At 46.2% G+C, this 16764-nt stretch overlaps 1 protein-coding gene across 1 annotated transcript; it reads left to right on the plus strand.

The window, feature by feature from the left end:
* Positions 1-11035: 11035 nt before the first annotated feature.
* LOC102448613 (olfactory receptor 11A1-like) lies at positions 11036-16643 on the plus strand. The gene is made up of 2 exons (XM_089774421.1): positions 11036-11977; positions 16560-16643. Exons 1-2 carry the CDS (start codon positions 11042-11044, stop codon positions 16641-16643), a joined length of 1020 nt encoding a protein of 339 aa, XP_089630547.1. The 5' UTR covers positions 11036-11041.
* The last annotated feature ends 121 nt before the right edge of the window (positions 16644-16764 follow it).

The raw sequence follows: 16764 nt of genomic DNA on the forward strand, positions 1-16764 counted from the left end.
GTGTCAGGTGATTGTTTGCTTGTGTACCTGGGTGGGATGTGATTCTACAAAATGATAGAATCATGGAATCAGAGAATCCCAGGGCTGTCAAAGACTGCAGGAGGCACCGAGTCCAGCCCCCTGCCCAAAGCAGGACCAACCCCAACTCAACCATCCCAGCCAGGGCTTGGTCAAGCTGGGACTTACACACCTCTAGGGATGGAGATTCCACCTCCTTCCCTAGGGAACCCTTCCCAATGCTTCCCCAGGGGAAATAGTTTGTCCTAATATCCAACCTAGATCTCCCCCACTGCAACTTGACACGATTGCTCCTTGTTCTGCCATCTGTCACCACTAAAACAGCCTCTCTCCATTCTCCTTTAAGCCCCCCTTCAGGGAGTTGTAGGCTGCTCTCAAATCCCCTCTCACTCTTCTCTTCTGCAGATGAAACAAGTCCAAATCCCTCAGCTTTGCCTTGTAGGGCCTGTGCTTCAACCCCCTCATCCTCTTGGTTGCGGTTCACTGGACTGTCTCCAATGCGTCCACATCCTTTCTGTAGTGGGGGGCCCAGAACTGGACACAATACTGCAGATGTGGCCTCCCCAGAGCCGAATAAAGTGGAATAATCACTTCCCTAGATCTGCTAGAATGCTCCTCCTGATGCACCCCAATGTGCTTTCTTGGCTACAAGGCCACATTTTTGAGTGAAAATCTCAAACTGTGTCTGTAAAAAAGTCTCAGAGGAGTCACCGTGTGAGTCTGTAGCTTTAAAAACAACTAGTGGTCCTGTGGCACCTTAGAATCATGAGTTTTCGTGGGCACAACCCACTTCTTCAGGTGCACTTGAATGGAGCTGTGTCACGTGGATATGGGAGCTGGGTGTGTGCTGGGAAAAGTCCTGAGTTGGGGGGCTCAGGCTGGTGTAGAGAGGAGCTCAGAGCCCAAAAGTCCAGAAGCCTGGTTCTAGACCCGGTCTCCTCTCCATCTGAGCACCTTGAGTATCCCGGCTGGGTTGGGTTGCGGAGAATCCAGCTTGCTCAAGAGGAGATGACTCCGTCTATGGCAGAGTCGTGCCTGTCGATGTTCTTTGCTCCGGTGGGAACGTCCACAGACACCTCGTCCCAGGAGTGCTGGGTCTCGCCTCTGCCCACACGGAGGGAGTCCTCATTGCTGTGTGTATAACGGGGGGGTTTCCTTCAGCCTCCTGTAGCACGAGAGTAAGAGCCTTGTGAGCAGCAAGTGTCACTGGGAGAGGTTCCCCAGGGCTTTGTCTGTGGGTTTGGAAGTCCTGAGGGTGCCATGAGGTCACCATGAGGGGTGGCCACATGGCCGGAGTGAGACTGCTGTCTCGCCCTGCCAGGTTGACCTGTTGGCTTTAAGAGCAGCAGTTAAACCCATGGTATGCCATAGGTTTGTCCAAGAACCTGGTTTGCTTTAAGGTCACCTGGTCAACCAAAAGGCTCCACAGTAGTTTACCTGGTGGCCAGTCTGCTTTTAGGAACCTGATAAACCCATAGATGTCAGTGGGGCTGACCTGCTGACCTGTTTGCTTCAAAACACCAGGAAAACCCAGAGAATGCAAAGGGGCTGACCTGATTGTCAACTTCCTTTCAGGAGGCCAGGTAAACCCCCTAGAATCTAAAGGGTTGACCTGAGGGCCAGCTTTGTTTGAAGCCACTAGGTAAACCCATAGGATCCTACTGGGTTGACCAGATGGCCAGCTTCCTTTAAGGATAACCAGTCAAATCTTGGAATACAAAGGAGTTGACATGGTGGCCACCTTGATTTCAGGGCACCAATTCAACCTCTACCCCCATCCTTGAATCCTAGTGATTGACACAGGGGTCCCAAACGGTTGACCTGGTGGTCAGCTTTCTTTCAGGAGACCAGGTAAACCCATATAATCTCATGGTTTAACCTAATGGCCAACTTCATTTCAGGACAGCAGGTAAACCCATAGGCTACGTTTACACTATGAGTTTTCTTGGCAAAAAATACACTAATAAGGGACTCACTTGTATGAGTCGTGATCTCTTTGCATATTTTCTTGCTTCCAGACGCCAGAAAAACCCACAGAATGTAAAGGGGCTGACCCGATTGTCAGTTTCCTTTCAGGAGACCAGGTAAACCCCATATAAACTAAGGGGTTGACTTGATGACCTGCTTCATTTGAAGCCACCAGGGAAACCCATAGGATCCTACTGGGTTGACCAGATGGTCAGCTCCCTTTAACGACAAACAGTAAAACCTTGGAATGCAAAAGAGTTGACGTAGTGTCCACCTTTATTTCAGGACACCAACTAAACCTCTACCCACATCCTTGAATCCTAAAGGTTGACAAAGTTCCCAAAAGGTTGACCTGGTGGTCAGCTTTCCTTCAGGAGACCAGGTAGACATTAAGAATCCAACAGGGTTGACCTGCTTGCTTTCAGGAGACCAGGTAAACCCATAGAATCTCATGGGTTGACCTAATGGCCAAGTTACTTCCAGGACAGCAAGTAAACCCATAGATTCTAAAAGGGTTGAGCTGAAGGCCAGCTTCATTTCAGGAACACTAATTAAATACTTTAAATTCAAAGGCTGCATCTACAACCACACCTCCCTACAGTTCAGAGGATAGCCTCAGGCCTAGTTTCTTGGTCTCAAAACTATTAGGGTAAAACTTCCCAAAATGAAAGCTGGCCAAGAGTCTAAAAATACAATAAAATAAACTTAAAAATAGTTGGTCAATTAACAATAGTAACAAACAAATTGCAAACAAGTATTAAAAATTAAAAATAAATCAACACACATAATAACAGCAATGATGATAATATGTCAAATATAAAAAAATGACAGGAAAAATAAAATTGTAGAAAGTTGCACTGACGAAAAATGCATATACAACAATAAAATAAAGGAAGGCATCTAAGTGGAATTACATAAATGAAAAGGTACAAAATTGAAATATGTTAAAACAGACTTTTAAAAAAATTGAGAGAAGAAAGCAGACAGACCAAGTGTTTTATTCTGAAATCTGTGGGGAGAGAAACCGTTTGATCTCTGCCCCTAATCAGAGGAGAGGGGTTTCGGGGTCTCCCCGCTCTGTCCACCTCTCAGTGTAACTGCCATGGAACCCGGCTCTGGAAGTCCCAAAGGGCTGGAATTCCAGCTCTCTCCCCACAGGAGAGTTCCAGAAGGCTGGGGGGATTCTGTGCCCAGCCTGGGCGGAGGCAGGGCTGCCCTTTTCCCTCCCCTCATTCTGACGGCTTGGCCCGGAGCTGTGTCACATGGTTTATTCGGCAGGTTACATGCTGGGAAAAGTCCTGAGTTGGGGGACTCAGGCTGGTGCAAAGGGGGGATCAGAGCCCAGAAGCCCTTCAGCCTTGCTCTGTCCCCCAGTCCCCTCTTCACCTAAGTACCTTGTGTAATCTGCTGCGGCTGGGCTGAATCTCGCCCCGGGGGGCCCAGTAGAGGGACACCCCATCTGTCTCTCTCTGTCTGGGGTCTCTCTCAGAGTCAGGGTCACGTCCACTGGCGTTAAGGGGTGTCTGAGGTTGCGGAGAATCCAGCTTCCTCAAGTGGTGATGACTCCGTCTATGGCAGAGTCGCGACTGCCGACGTTCTTTGCTCCGGCGGGAACGTCCACAGACACCTCGTCCCTGGAGCGCTGGGCCTCTCCTCTGCCCACACGGAGGGAGTCCTCATTGCTGAGTGTATAACAGGGGGGTTTCCTTCAGCCTCCTGTAGAACAAGAGCAAGAGCCTTGTGACCAGCAAGTATAAATGGGAGAGGTTCCCGAGGGCTTTGTCTGTGGGTTTGGAAGTCCTGAGGGCGCCTGCCCCTCGCTCCTAGGCTGGGGTGGCCGTATGGCCGGAGTGAGACTGCTGGCTCACCCTGCTGGGTTGACCTGGTGGCTTTGAGGTCAGAAAAATCCATGATATGCCATAAGTTTGGCCTGAGACCTGGTTTACTTTAAGGTCACCTGGTAAACCAAATGGATCCAGTGTGGTTCACCTGGTGGCCAGTTTGCTTTTAGGACACCTGGTAAACCAATAGACATCAATGGGGTTGACCTGCTGACCCGTTTGCTTCCAGACTCCAGTAAAACCCAGAGGATGCAAAGGGGCTGACCTGCTTGTCAGCTTCCTTTCAGGAGACCAGGTAAACCCCATAGAAGGTAAGGGATTTACCTTGTGACTAACTGCATTTCAGGCCATCTGATAAACCAATAGTGTTGACTGGCGCTAGCCTGGTTTCTATCTTTCATTCAGGACACAAAATGAAACTCCTCCACTCCTACCCCGAAACCTAAAGAGTGACCCAAGTGTCCCAAAGGGTTGACCTGGTGATTGGCTTCCTTCCAGGCCACCAGGTCAACCCTTAGAGTCTAAAGGGGTTGACCTGATGGCCAGCTTCTTTTCAGGACACCAGGTAAACACATAGTGTCTACAGGGGTTGACCTGATGGCTAGCTTCCTATCAGGACAGTAGGTGCATCATGGATTCCAAAGCGGTTGACCTCATGACCAGTTTATTTCAGCACAGCAGGTTAATCCATAGGCTTTGTCTACACTGTGAGTTAGTGTGATGGGGGGGGGGGCGTTAACATAACAGGGGGGTTTCCTTCAGCCTCCTGTAGAACAAGAGCAAGAGCGTTGTGACCAGCAAGTGTCAATGGGAGAGGTTCCCGAGGGCTTTGTCTGTGGGTTTGGAAGTCCTGAGGGTGCCTGCCCCTCGCTCCTAGGCTGGGGTGGCCGTATGGCCGGAGTGAGACTGCTGCCTATCCCTGTTGGGTTGACCTGGTGGCTTTGAGGGCAGCAATGGAAACCCAGGGTATGCCATAGGTTTGTCCAGGGACCTGGTTTGCCTTAAGGTCACCTAGTTAACCAAAGGGATCCATTGTGGTTCACCTGGTGGCCAGTTTGTTTTAGGACACCTGGTAAACCAAAAGACATCAATGGGGTTGACCTGCTGACCCCCTTGCTTCTCAGCCCCCAGTAAGTCCCAGAGGATGCAAAGGGGCTGACCTGCTTGTCAGCTTCCTTTCAGGAGACCAAGGAATCCCCATAGAAGTTAAGGGGTTGACCTGCTGGCCAGCTTCATTTGAAGCCACCAGGTAAACCTATAGAATCCTATGAAGTTGACCTGCTGGCCAGTTACCAATAGGGACGATCAGTACACCTATGGAATTCATATGGGTTAACCTGGTGGCCCCCTTGATTTCAGGTCCTCCAGTAAACCAATAGTGTTAAATGGGGTTGACCTGGTGTCCAGCTTTATTCCAGGACACCAACTCAACTTCTACCCCCAACTTTTAATCCTAGAGACTGACCCAAGGATCCCAAAGGGTTGACCTGGTGTCCTGAAAGCAAGCGGAGCACCAGGTCAACCTTTTGCGATCCTTGGGTCAGTCTCTAGGATTCAAGATGAGGGGTAGAGGCTGGGTCTCTTCTCTGTCCCTCACGGAAGGAGCCGTCCTTGCTGAGGGGTTTCCTTCAGCCTCCTGTAGAACAAGAGCAAGAGCTTTGTGACCAGGAAGTGTCAATTACCAACCAGGGCATTGTCTGTGGGCTTGGAAGCCCCTGAGGGCTGGGGTGGCCACATGGCCATAGCGAGACTGCTGTCTTGATTCATTGGGTTGACCTGGTGACTTTCAAGTTAGCACAAAAACCCATGGTATGAGGTAGGGTTGACCTGATGTCTGATTTGCTTTTGGGACACCAGGTACACCCAATCGATCAAATGGATCCAATGGAGTTGACCTGGTGGCTAATTTGCTTTCATTCCTCTAATGGAAAATTCCTTCTCCTTGAATCCTAGTGGTTGATCTGCTGGCTGATTGTCTGATGGAAATCCAGAAAACTTTCACCACAATGATGTGGGAGGAGCAGGTGGAAAAGGCTTTTTGTTTTCCAGTGGTAAACGGGATCCTCTGGATGGTGGAGATGATACACACATAGGATATCAGGGTCAACAGAAATGGGAGAACAATGTCTACAGAGGCCAATACAAAGGTCATCAGAAATGTATCACTGCAGGACAGCTTAATCATGGGGGAAAAGAAATGATTGATTTTACACTTGCTGCTAATGGGTGCACTGAGAGCCCCAAATAAAGTGTTTTCTGTCTTCTGTATCGTCTTGTCACCTCTCATTAATCCTCTCATCTACAGCCTGAGAAACAGAGGTAAAGGAGGCCCTGAGGAGGGCTTTGGAGATATGTCGGGTTTCCGAACATTTTCAGAGGAAGTGATTGAAATGGGAATAAATCAAATCAAGAGTCAGAGAGGAACCATCTAAATGCTCCAAGTTCTTATCAATCAATGCACCCTGGGTGATAGGAAAAAGACACTGAGGATATTTTAGACTTGTATCTCCCATTCAGTTGTAGGTATTTTAGGTAAAAACAGATCCTAATCCAATGTAAATAGTCATGGGTGTGAAAATCTCAATGGAGAGCTGCAATTTGAACTGGATATGTTTTTTAAGAAATCCCATCCAGGTCCCCAGCCGTCTTTGTGAAAGTGTAAAACACGGTTCAAGGGCCCGAGGGCCAAATGAACACATGATTATTTGGTATTCCCAATATTATTTCAATTTCTCTAACATGGCAGTGGGAAGGGCTTTCGAGTACCTAAAAGGATGTTACAAGGAGAAGGGAGAACAATTATTCTCCTTAACCTCAGAATACAGGGGGCAATTACTGTCTATCAATGAACTCCTGTTGCCTTGTGGATTTGGGGTTTTCTGTGTACATTTCCACCCGCAATTTACCAGACAGACTCAATGTCATTAGAGCCAAAAGCCCACACTGACTCTGAAAGGTTTGCATGTGGATTGTCGGGAAGTTTGGTCTTCCATCTGAGTCTGATCCGTCCTTTACAATACAGTGTAGATGTACCCTCAGGCTACATCTAGACAGCGTTCTTTTTCGAGGTTTTTTTTTTTCGGAAGAGGTGTTTACAACATTTGACCCATCTACATGGGGCCAACCTCTCTTTTGGAACATCTCTTATTCCCCATAAAATGAGGAATACAAGGCTTCCGAAAGAACACACCCACTTTCTGGAAACTTCTGAAAAAGTGGATGCGTTCCCTGGACGTGGCAGAGTTTTTCTGGGATACCTCCAGTATCCCAGAAAAACTCTGATAGCGTAGACATAGGCTGGGAGTCCTTTCAATAGAACCCTTTTAACCATCAAAAACTCGACTGTCCTGTAAATGTTTAAGTCTTGTCCTTTTCTTGAAACCCTCCATGCATCTATCAGCGCAGGCTGGGATGTTCCAAGAGGCCATGAAAAGTAGGTGCCTGACACCCCCACACCTCCACAAAGGAGTTGAATGGTTAATACTCATCAAGACCACTGAAAATCCCAACCGATGTCTCACATAATTTTGTCAGTCCTGTACACTAGTCCCACCTGAAAATGTGGCCTTGATGCAATTATTTCTCAGGGATATTTGTAGCAATGTTGCCTCCAGTCTAATCAATTGCTCTCTTTGGAAATGCAAAATAGCATATAGTCAAGCGTTAGGCTAATTTAAATATGACGACATGCAATCGGTTTCTGCTGTGATTTTTCTATCACCAACTGCCCCGGAGGGGCTGCTTTCTTTTACAAAGCCTATAATAACCAAGAGAAAACGTATGAGGGGCTTTGGGGTAATGCAGAAAGCCAAACGGAGGACCTAGGATAGCAGGACATCTCATCAAGGAAACAATAGAAAAGAACATTAATAGTGAGCGTGTACAAAGAAGACGATAAGAGACTGATAGTGGAAAACTGCAATTCTTCCCATAGCTAACCACTTCGTACTCGCAACCAAAGGTAAATTTTAGGTATGGTCAAAATTTTTCCATCAAAAATGTTATGTGCTTTGTTTTTTTGTTTTGTTTGTGGTTTTATAAGCCCGTTGGAGGATAAAGGACCTATTTGTCTGTCTCTTGCTCTTAGCTTTTGAGCCTTCCCTTAAGTTTCACAGTTTATTTGATTGCTTGTATTGGGTTCTGCTCTTTGATATTTCACACTAATTTTTAAGCACAACAATGTTTCAGTTTTCTAAGTTTAGTGTAAGAATGAGAAACAGCACTCTTTTGTTTTGGGTTTTGATCACTATTTCATAGAATCAGAATTATAAAAGATTAGGGTTGGAAGAGACCTCAGGAGGTCATCGATTCCAACCTCCCTCCCAGAGCAGGGTCAACCCCAACTCAATCATCCAAGCCAGGGCTTTGTCAAGCTGTGACTTAAAAACTTTTAGGGAGAGTCCACCACCACCCTAGGTTACCCTTCCCAGTGTTTCACCACCTCCTACTAATGAAGTAGTTTTTTTCCTAATATCCAACCTAGACCTCCCCCACTGCAACTTGAGACCATTGCTCCTTGTTCTGCATCTGCCACCACTGAGAACAGCCTCTCTCCATCCTCTTTGGAATCCCTCTTTAAGGCTGCTCTCAAATCCCCCCTCACTCTTCTCTACTGCAGAATAAAGAAGCCCAAATCCCTCATCCTCTCCTGTCATGTGCTCCAGCCCCTCACTCATTTTTGTTGCCCTCCGCTGGACCCTCTAATGTGTCCTCATCTTTGCTGACACGGTACTCCAGATGTGGCCTCACCAGTGCTGAATAAAGGGGAATAATCACTTCTCTGGATCTGATGGCAATGCATCTCCTAATGCAGCCTAATATGCCATTAGCCTTCTTGGCTACAAAGACGCCCTGTTGACTCTTCTCCAGCTTCTCATCCACTGCAATCCCCAGGTTCTTTTCTGCCAAACTGCTGCTTAGTCAGTCGGACCCCAGCTTGTAGCAGGGCCTATGATTCTTCCATCCCAAGGGCAGGACGCTGCACTTGTCTTTATTGAACCTCATCAGATTTCCTTTAACCCAATCTTCCAATTTGTCTAGGTCACTCTGGACCCTATTCCCGCCCTCCAATGTATTTACCTCTCCCCCTGGCTTCGTGACATCCGCAAAGTTGCTGAGGCTGCAATCCATCGTCTCAGCCAGGTAATTCATAAAGATGTTCAATAACACTGGCCCCAGGACCAACCCTTGGGACACCCCGCTTGAAACTGGTTGCCAACTAGACATTGAGTCATGGATCACTACACACTGAGCCAATGATTGAGGCAGCTTTCAATCCATCTTACTGTTTTTCCCATGTGACCATATTTTTACTGGGCCAAGCCGAATCAGCTCTTTTGAAAAAATAAAGAAAAATAATAGCCGGTTTGGGAAGATATGACCTGTGGACAGGTGCCTGCATGTTGGCGAGACCTTCTCTGTAGCCCGATTATAGCTTTTCTAAACTGAATGATGATTTGTTCACACAACAATTTATCGGATGTATCAATGGCAGTTAAGTGCAGCTAATAACAGTGACATTCTTCATCCAGATTCGCTACTTATTTATCCGTTTCTTTGAGGAAAAGTTAGATAGATAGATAGATAGATAGATAGATAGATAGATAGATAGATAGATAGATAGATAGATAGGAGGGTTTTATAAAGCTTGTTTGGGTTATGTTATTTAATGTTTGATTATGTGTTCAATACAACTGGTTAAAGGCGAGCCATGAAATTGTTACTGAATTTTTTATGGAAAATTGGGATTTTCAACTAGTTTTTCTATGAGTAGTTTTGGCTTTCCATGGGAAATGTTACAAAACAAAATAAAACAAAACAAAAAACCCACAACCACACCCAGACACAAACTAAAAAAAATTGAACTAAAAAAATTGTCAAAAGGCAAATTTTGACCTTTTGGTGGAAAAACGTCATTTTGAGTCCCCCACAAAACATGGCTTTCAATTTTTTGACAAAAAAAATCAACAATTTTTTTCTGTGAAACAAACAAAATATGAGTTTCCAATCACTCCTAAAGTAAAAAGTGATATCTGATACCTTCCCCAGTTACCATACATGTATTGAGTGAAGCAAGGAAAACATAATACATAGGAATGTATGCCAAACATGTACTCCACCTTCAAAGGTCCTGATTACAACATCACCCAGACAGCTGGAAATTGGGAATGCTTCCTAGACAAGTGACACCCATTCAGTTGTTATACCAATTAAAAATCATTCCTGCATGCTCAGAATTAGACCTGGTGGAATTATTCACGAGAGATCTCTTGTTGCTTCTCAGAGAAGCTGAATTTGGCTGGATTTGGTCCTTGCAGAACTACAGATGGGTTGTTGATTTACACAGCTCGTTTACGGTGCTGATTCAGTAAAAGCAAGCAACACTTTAATGGTGTTTAGGTGCCTAAAATGTAGGTAGGTATCTAGTGAGATTTTAAAATCAGCGAATGGTCTTCAAATATTCCATGAGCCAGCTTCCTGAAGCCTTCATCAAAGATCAGATTTCCAGCGGTATTTAGACATCTAGTTGGCTATACCATGAGTATAAATATCTAAATGCTTTTGAAAATCCCTCTGGTACCTAAATATGTTTATAATTTGACCCTATACCAATGGGAGTTCATCACTGTATCTTTGAGGCTATATCTCTGCAAATTAGCACAAGCTGAACCTCTCTAATCCGGCACTCTCTGGTCCGGCACTCTCTAATCTGGCAACATCCATGGTCCGGCACCATTTGAGTTAGCTGGATCTCCACGTGTCATGGATGTGGCCATGTTTCTGTACTCCTAGGAAGTTTGTTTACAGTCCCCAGTCCTGGCTCTGTGTTTTGTACTGTTATTTAGCCCTAAATTACCCCCTAAAGAGCCAAACAAGCAGAGGAAGGGTTGGTAGTGCTGTTAAGCGTTAAGAATGCTTTTTATGCTTTATGTATTTCTTTCCTTGCTCCAATGCAGTAAAATAGTGTGACAATGCTGACACTGTTATGAAGAGACCTGATTGGCCATGGGTATGTGTAGGCTGGGTATACAAGGATGATTAAACATTATTGAACAGCATTACATGCATTGGTCAGTTTATTTGCTCTGGTGAAATAAAAAGAACACACTCCAATATTGACCTCCGGTGGTTCGGCAACTTCTCTGGTTCGGGTCCTGAAGGTGCCGGACTAGAGAGGTTCCACCTGTGTTTGTCTCTTTACCCAGTTGGCCTTAATGGAGAATACAGAAGAAGACAATCAAACAGTCATCACTCAGTTCATCCTCTTGGGATTCAGGAACCTCCCTCATCTGCACATTTTTCTCTTCCTGCTGTTCCTAGTAATCTACATTTTGACCATGGCTGGGAACCTCCTCATCGTGGTGTTGGTGGTGGCCGATCCGCACCTTCACACTCCCATGTACTTCTTCCTGGGGAACCTGTCCTGTTTGGAGGTCTGTTACAGTTCCACCATCCTGCCCCGGATGCTGGCCGGGCTCCTGACGGGGGACAGAACCATCTCTGTGAGGGGCTGTATTGTGCAATTGTATTTCTTTGGCTCCCTGGTACCGACAGAATGCTCTCTTCTCGCCGCCATGTCTTACGACCGGTATTTAGCCATCTGCAAACCCCTGCATTATGCCACCCTGATGAATGACCGGCTTCTCCTCCAGCTTGCGGCCGGGTCTTGGCTAAGCGGCTTTCTGAACTGTACGTTAATCATCTGTTTTGTGTCCCGATTCACCTTCTGTGGCCCCAATGAAATTGACCATTTCTTTTGCGATTTTCTCCCTGTGCTCAAACTCTCTTGCAATGACATCACACTCATCACCTGGCTTAGTCTGCTCACCACGGCCGTAACTGCCCTTTTCCCGTTCCTGTTCACCTTGATGTCCTACGTTTATATCATCGGCACCATCCTGAGAATCCCGTCCACCATTGGGAGGCAAAAGGCCTTCTCCACCTGCGCTTCCCACCTTCTAGTGGTTATCATTTTCTATGGCACCATTCTCATTGTGTACATGTTCCCAGACACCAGTAGGCTAAGAAACCTGAGCAAAACGTTCTCTGTCTTCTACACAGTCCTGACACCCCTGATCAACCCTCTCATCTACAGCTTGAGAAACAAGGAGGTCAAGGGGGCCTTGAGAAAAGTCGCCCATAAATGTATGGTGCCCATGTGAACTCATGTGGACCCACAGATGTCAGCAGACAGGCTACTGGGCTAGATGGACCTTTGGTCTGACCCACTACAGCCGTTCTTATGTTCTTATGTAGATGTGGGAATGAATCGGCCTGCTGGAAGGAGCAATAGGCATAAAAGCTAGGCTGCCCTCAACTCATGATAGTGCAAGCCGTCTTGCAGCCATGTGTGGATGGGCTAAACTTTGGGAGGGTTACGTTCCCATTTGAAAGATTGTACCACCCACCCTGGAAACAGAATTGTCCTCTGCTCTGCATTCCATGCCATGGCATTTCAGATGTTAGTTGCCTATTGCATCTCCTTCTCTCCTCTGGTTGGGCTGGGAGAACTCCATATTTTGGAAAACATCTAAGATGCCATGGGGCTGGTTTTGCAGATGCAGACTCCGCCGGCGCCCCCTCTGAAACGTGTAGCACTGGCCTCAGATTCCTGTGGCTTGTGAAAATATTTTGCTGCTCACCTTGGTGGGAAGGCTCCTTGTGCAAATTTCTGTTGGGGACAATTGTATTGGTCTCCCAATTTGTGTGATAGGTGTTTTCGTTTCAGCATCACAGAACGTATATTTCTGTTCAATAGTTGGAGTGTTTCTTTTCTTTCTATTTTAACTATTCATCAATAGGCAGTTGTACAAAGTGATGGAATTTATTCCTTTTCAATGGTGATTGATTTAAATTTTCATAATTGCAGGAAATTATGCAGGGTCAGATAGTAGGGAGATTAGACTATAATTGTTTATTGACTATATATACATCTTCCCAGCAATTTAAAACACAAACTGTCAGCATCAAAGGTATACAAAGCAAGCATCCGTAAATCAAACTCTAGTATGTTCGTAAGCAACGTTTTTTCTTCCTTTGCATATCTGTGCATATTGATGTTTATCAATAGAAATTGTTTTCCTCCATGGGTGTGTATGTAGTGAAATTTACATTTACGAATGCTATTCTAAACATTCTCAGCCAAAATGTAGCTTATTCTTGGTGCCAAACCCACATCTAAGAATAAAAAAAAAGAAAGGTGTTTCAAAGAAAATTATAACTTCCTCTATTGATTCATCTGTCAGATGCAAGTAATTGATAATACATTAGGTGCAATTCATCCAGGTTGGGATTTTTAGTGAAGACACGTAACTCAAAAGGATTCTCATTAGGAGACGAGAGCAATTTTGAAAACTGAAGTCATTGTCTAAACAGACGGTCCGATTCTAATATAACCGGAAGGCGTTCCTTAGTGGCCGACATATGATTGAAATGTTGCATAGGCCTTTATTGTTCCATCACAATATTATTATTATTATTGTTGTTTGTTTGTTTGTTATAGGTTGAACCTCTCTAGTCCGGCACCCTCTGGTCCAGCAACCTTTGTGGTCCTCCATGATTTTAGCTAGCCGGATGTCCACTCACCATGGGTGTGGTCAAGTTTTCTGTAGTCCCATAAAGTTTGTTTACAGCCACCAGTCCTGATTATCAGTGTACTGCACTGTTATTTAGCTCTAATTTACCCCTAAATGTCTTCTAACAGCCCAACAACCAGTGGAAGTGTTGAAAGTGGTGCTAGACAATATTGACCACCTGTGGTCCAGCAATTTCTCTGGTTCAGTACCGGGCAGGTCCAAAAGGTGCTGGACTAGAGGGGTTCAACCTGTTGTTGTTGTTATTGTTATTATAGCACTAGCTAATTTCCTATCATGATCAACAACCATAAATTTTTTCAGAAGGGACTTTGAATACTCCAGTCATCTGAAGAAGGGACTTTGTGCCCACAAAAGCTCATGATACCATCTACATTCTTTGTTAGTCTCTAAGGCTGTGTCTACACTGGGCCACTTATTCCGGAAAAGCAGTCACTTTTCCGGAATAACTTGCCAGCTGTCTACACTGGCTGCTTACTTTTCCAGAAAAGCAATGACGATCTACTGTAAAATTGTCAGTGTTTTTCCGGAAAAACTATGCTGCTCCCATTCGGGCAAAAGTCCTTTTCCGGAAAAACTGTTCCGGAAAAGGGCTAGTGTAGACAGCACAGTAGTCTTTTCTGCAAAAAAGTCCCGATTGTGAAAATGACGCGGTGCCAGTGTAGACGTAGCCTAAGGGTATGTCTACACTACAAAGTTAATTCGAACTAACAGCCGTTAGTTTGAATTAACTTTAATAGCGTCTATACATACAAACCGCTATTTCTACTTTAATTCAAAATAGTGGAGTGCTTAATTCGAACTTGGTACACCTCATTCTACAAGGAATAACGCCTAATTCAAAATAAGTGCTGTGTAGACACTTATTTCGAATTAGGGGGCCTCCAGCCACTCGGGGCCAAACCAGGAAAACTCCTCTGCTCTCCCCCAGCCCCGAGGCCCTTAAAGGGGTAGACTCTGGCCAGATGGCACTTGCCAGAACCAGTCCTTCCAGGAATCTCTGCCACTCACCCAGTGGCCCCAAAATGAGCCAGGCAGCCAGTGACAGCCAGCTGTCCCCCGCCCAGTCCCACAGCACCCAGGGGCCAGCCAGGGGCCATAGACAGCGTGTGCCCTCTTGGACTAGTGCGGAGGTCATGGACCTCATTGAGGTTTGGGGGCAGGCCCCCAACATCCATGATCTCCACACTAGGTGGAGGAACACGGCCGTCTACGGCAGCATAGCAGTCACCATGGCCCAAAAGGAACATAGGGATCCCCAGGAGCAGGTGCGCCTGAAAGTCAAAGAGCTGCATCAGGCGTACACCAGAGCCACCAGGGGTGCCACTGCAGGAGGGAAGATCAACTAAATAAAATGCTCAGTGCTCCCCCTTTGACACTGATACTCCTACTCTTCACGAGGAGTAAGGGAAGTCAATGGTAGTGTTTCTCCCCTTGGCGTGCTGCAGGGAGGATGGTGTTGAAGCTTGGTTTAAGGTATGTCAACTCCAGATATGTTTCTTATGTATCTGGAATTACGTATCTTCATCTGACCTCCCCTCATACTGAGGACCTGGCCTATCGACCTGCAGTTTTAGATTAAGCATATTTACTCAAATTATCAGATAGGATTGCTGTGTTCCTATTGATTTATTCCTGACTGCCTGGAGGATAACATATAACTTACCACTGCTGTGGGTTCAGAAAACCCTGGGTAACACAGACTAGGAGTCTGTTTGGTTTGATCCCATGGAAGTAAAACACGAGGCTCTTATTGGTTTTGATGAAAGTGGGCAGAACCCTTGGAAAACTAATTAAATATATATTTAACAACCTTAACAAAGTCTGTGCTCATCTTATATTTAAGAACCTTAACAAAGTCTGCGCTCACTTTGACCTGTCTGCAGTAAAGCACAGCTTTATTACGTTTCCCCATATAATAATGATTCATGAGATTTGACTGTGGGCTTTCTCCATATAGCATAAAATTCTCATACCCACTTGCATCCCCTGGTTCATGGAAAACCTTAAGACTCCTCCGATGAGTGAAGAAGATTTAATCCACTCCCTGTATGAGGGTATGTCTACACTACCCCCCTAGTTCGAACTAGTGGGGGTAATGTAGTCATATGGAGTTGCAAATGAAGCCCGGGATTTGAATTTCCCGGGCTTCATTTGCATAAAGCCGGCTGGCGCTATTTTTAAATGCCGGCTAGTTCGGACCCCATGCCGCGTGGCTACACGGAAGCCTAATCCGAACTAGCTAGTCCATGCCGCGTGTAGCCGCGCGGCACGGGGTCCGAACTAGCCGGCATTTAAAAATGGCGCCGGCCGGCTTTATGCAAATGAAGCCCGGGAAATTCAAATCCCGGCCTTTATTTGCAACTCCGTATGACTACATTACCCCCCCTAGTTCGAACAAGGGGGATAGTGTAGACATACCCTGAGTGTGTAATGGTGCCTTTGTCCAGCCTTTGTCACAGAATCTTAGAACTTACGACCTCGAGAGGTCATCAAGTCCAGTCCCCTGTCCTCCAGGCAGGACTAAGCACCATCTAGATCATCCCTGACAGGTGTTTGTCCAACCTGCTCTTCAATGTCTCCAGTGATGGGGATTCCACATCCTCTCTGGGCAATTTATTCCAGTGTTTCACCACCCGGACAGGTAGGAAGTTTCTCCTAATGTCCAACTTTAACTTCCCTTGCTGCAGTTCAAGCCCATTGCTTCTTGCTCTATCCTCAGAGGCCAAGATGAACAAGTTTTCTCCCTCCTCCTTACGACACCCTTTTAGATACCTGAAAACTGCTATCATGTCCCCCCTCAATCTTCTCTTTTCTGAACAAGCTGCCAGGCAGGGCCGGCCTACGCAGCCCCAGCCCCATGGGGTGAGTCACCAGCTGGGGAGCACAGTTCCGACCCCCTGGGAGAAGCTGTCACTGGGGCAGCACCTCTATCAATGCCTCAGGCAGCTCTGGTAAGTTCCCCCGTCTCCCAGTCCCCTGCCCCGAGTCCTGCACCTCCCACCCCCTACCCTGATGCATGCTCCTCTCATCTCCTGCCCTCAACCCCCCCATGCCCAACCCCCTCCCCTGATAGGTGCATCCCAAGTCCCTAAAATTCCAATAGCATTTAACCACCTTTCTGAATCTGGCCTGTTAGCTTTTTCCATTTGAGACACAAAGACCTGAAACAACCACACAGAGATCAGCCATGCCTGTGAAAACACAGAATGAAGCTTTCTAATTCCCACGGCTGGTCTTTAACCTCAGAGATGACCCTTACCAAGCCAAGGGGCTGGCCCATTGTAGAGAAGACGGTGAAATTCACTGGAGACCACATCCCAAGAGCGGTTCTGCGGAGTATA

Source organism: Pelodiscus sinensis, chromosome 30 (genome assembly GCF_052426305.1).
Source record: "Pelodiscus sinensis isolate ZL-2025 chromosome 30, ASM5242630v1, whole genome shotgun sequence".
NCBI classification, from domain to species: Eukaryota; Metazoa; Chordata; order Testudines; family Trionychidae; genus Pelodiscus; species Pelodiscus sinensis.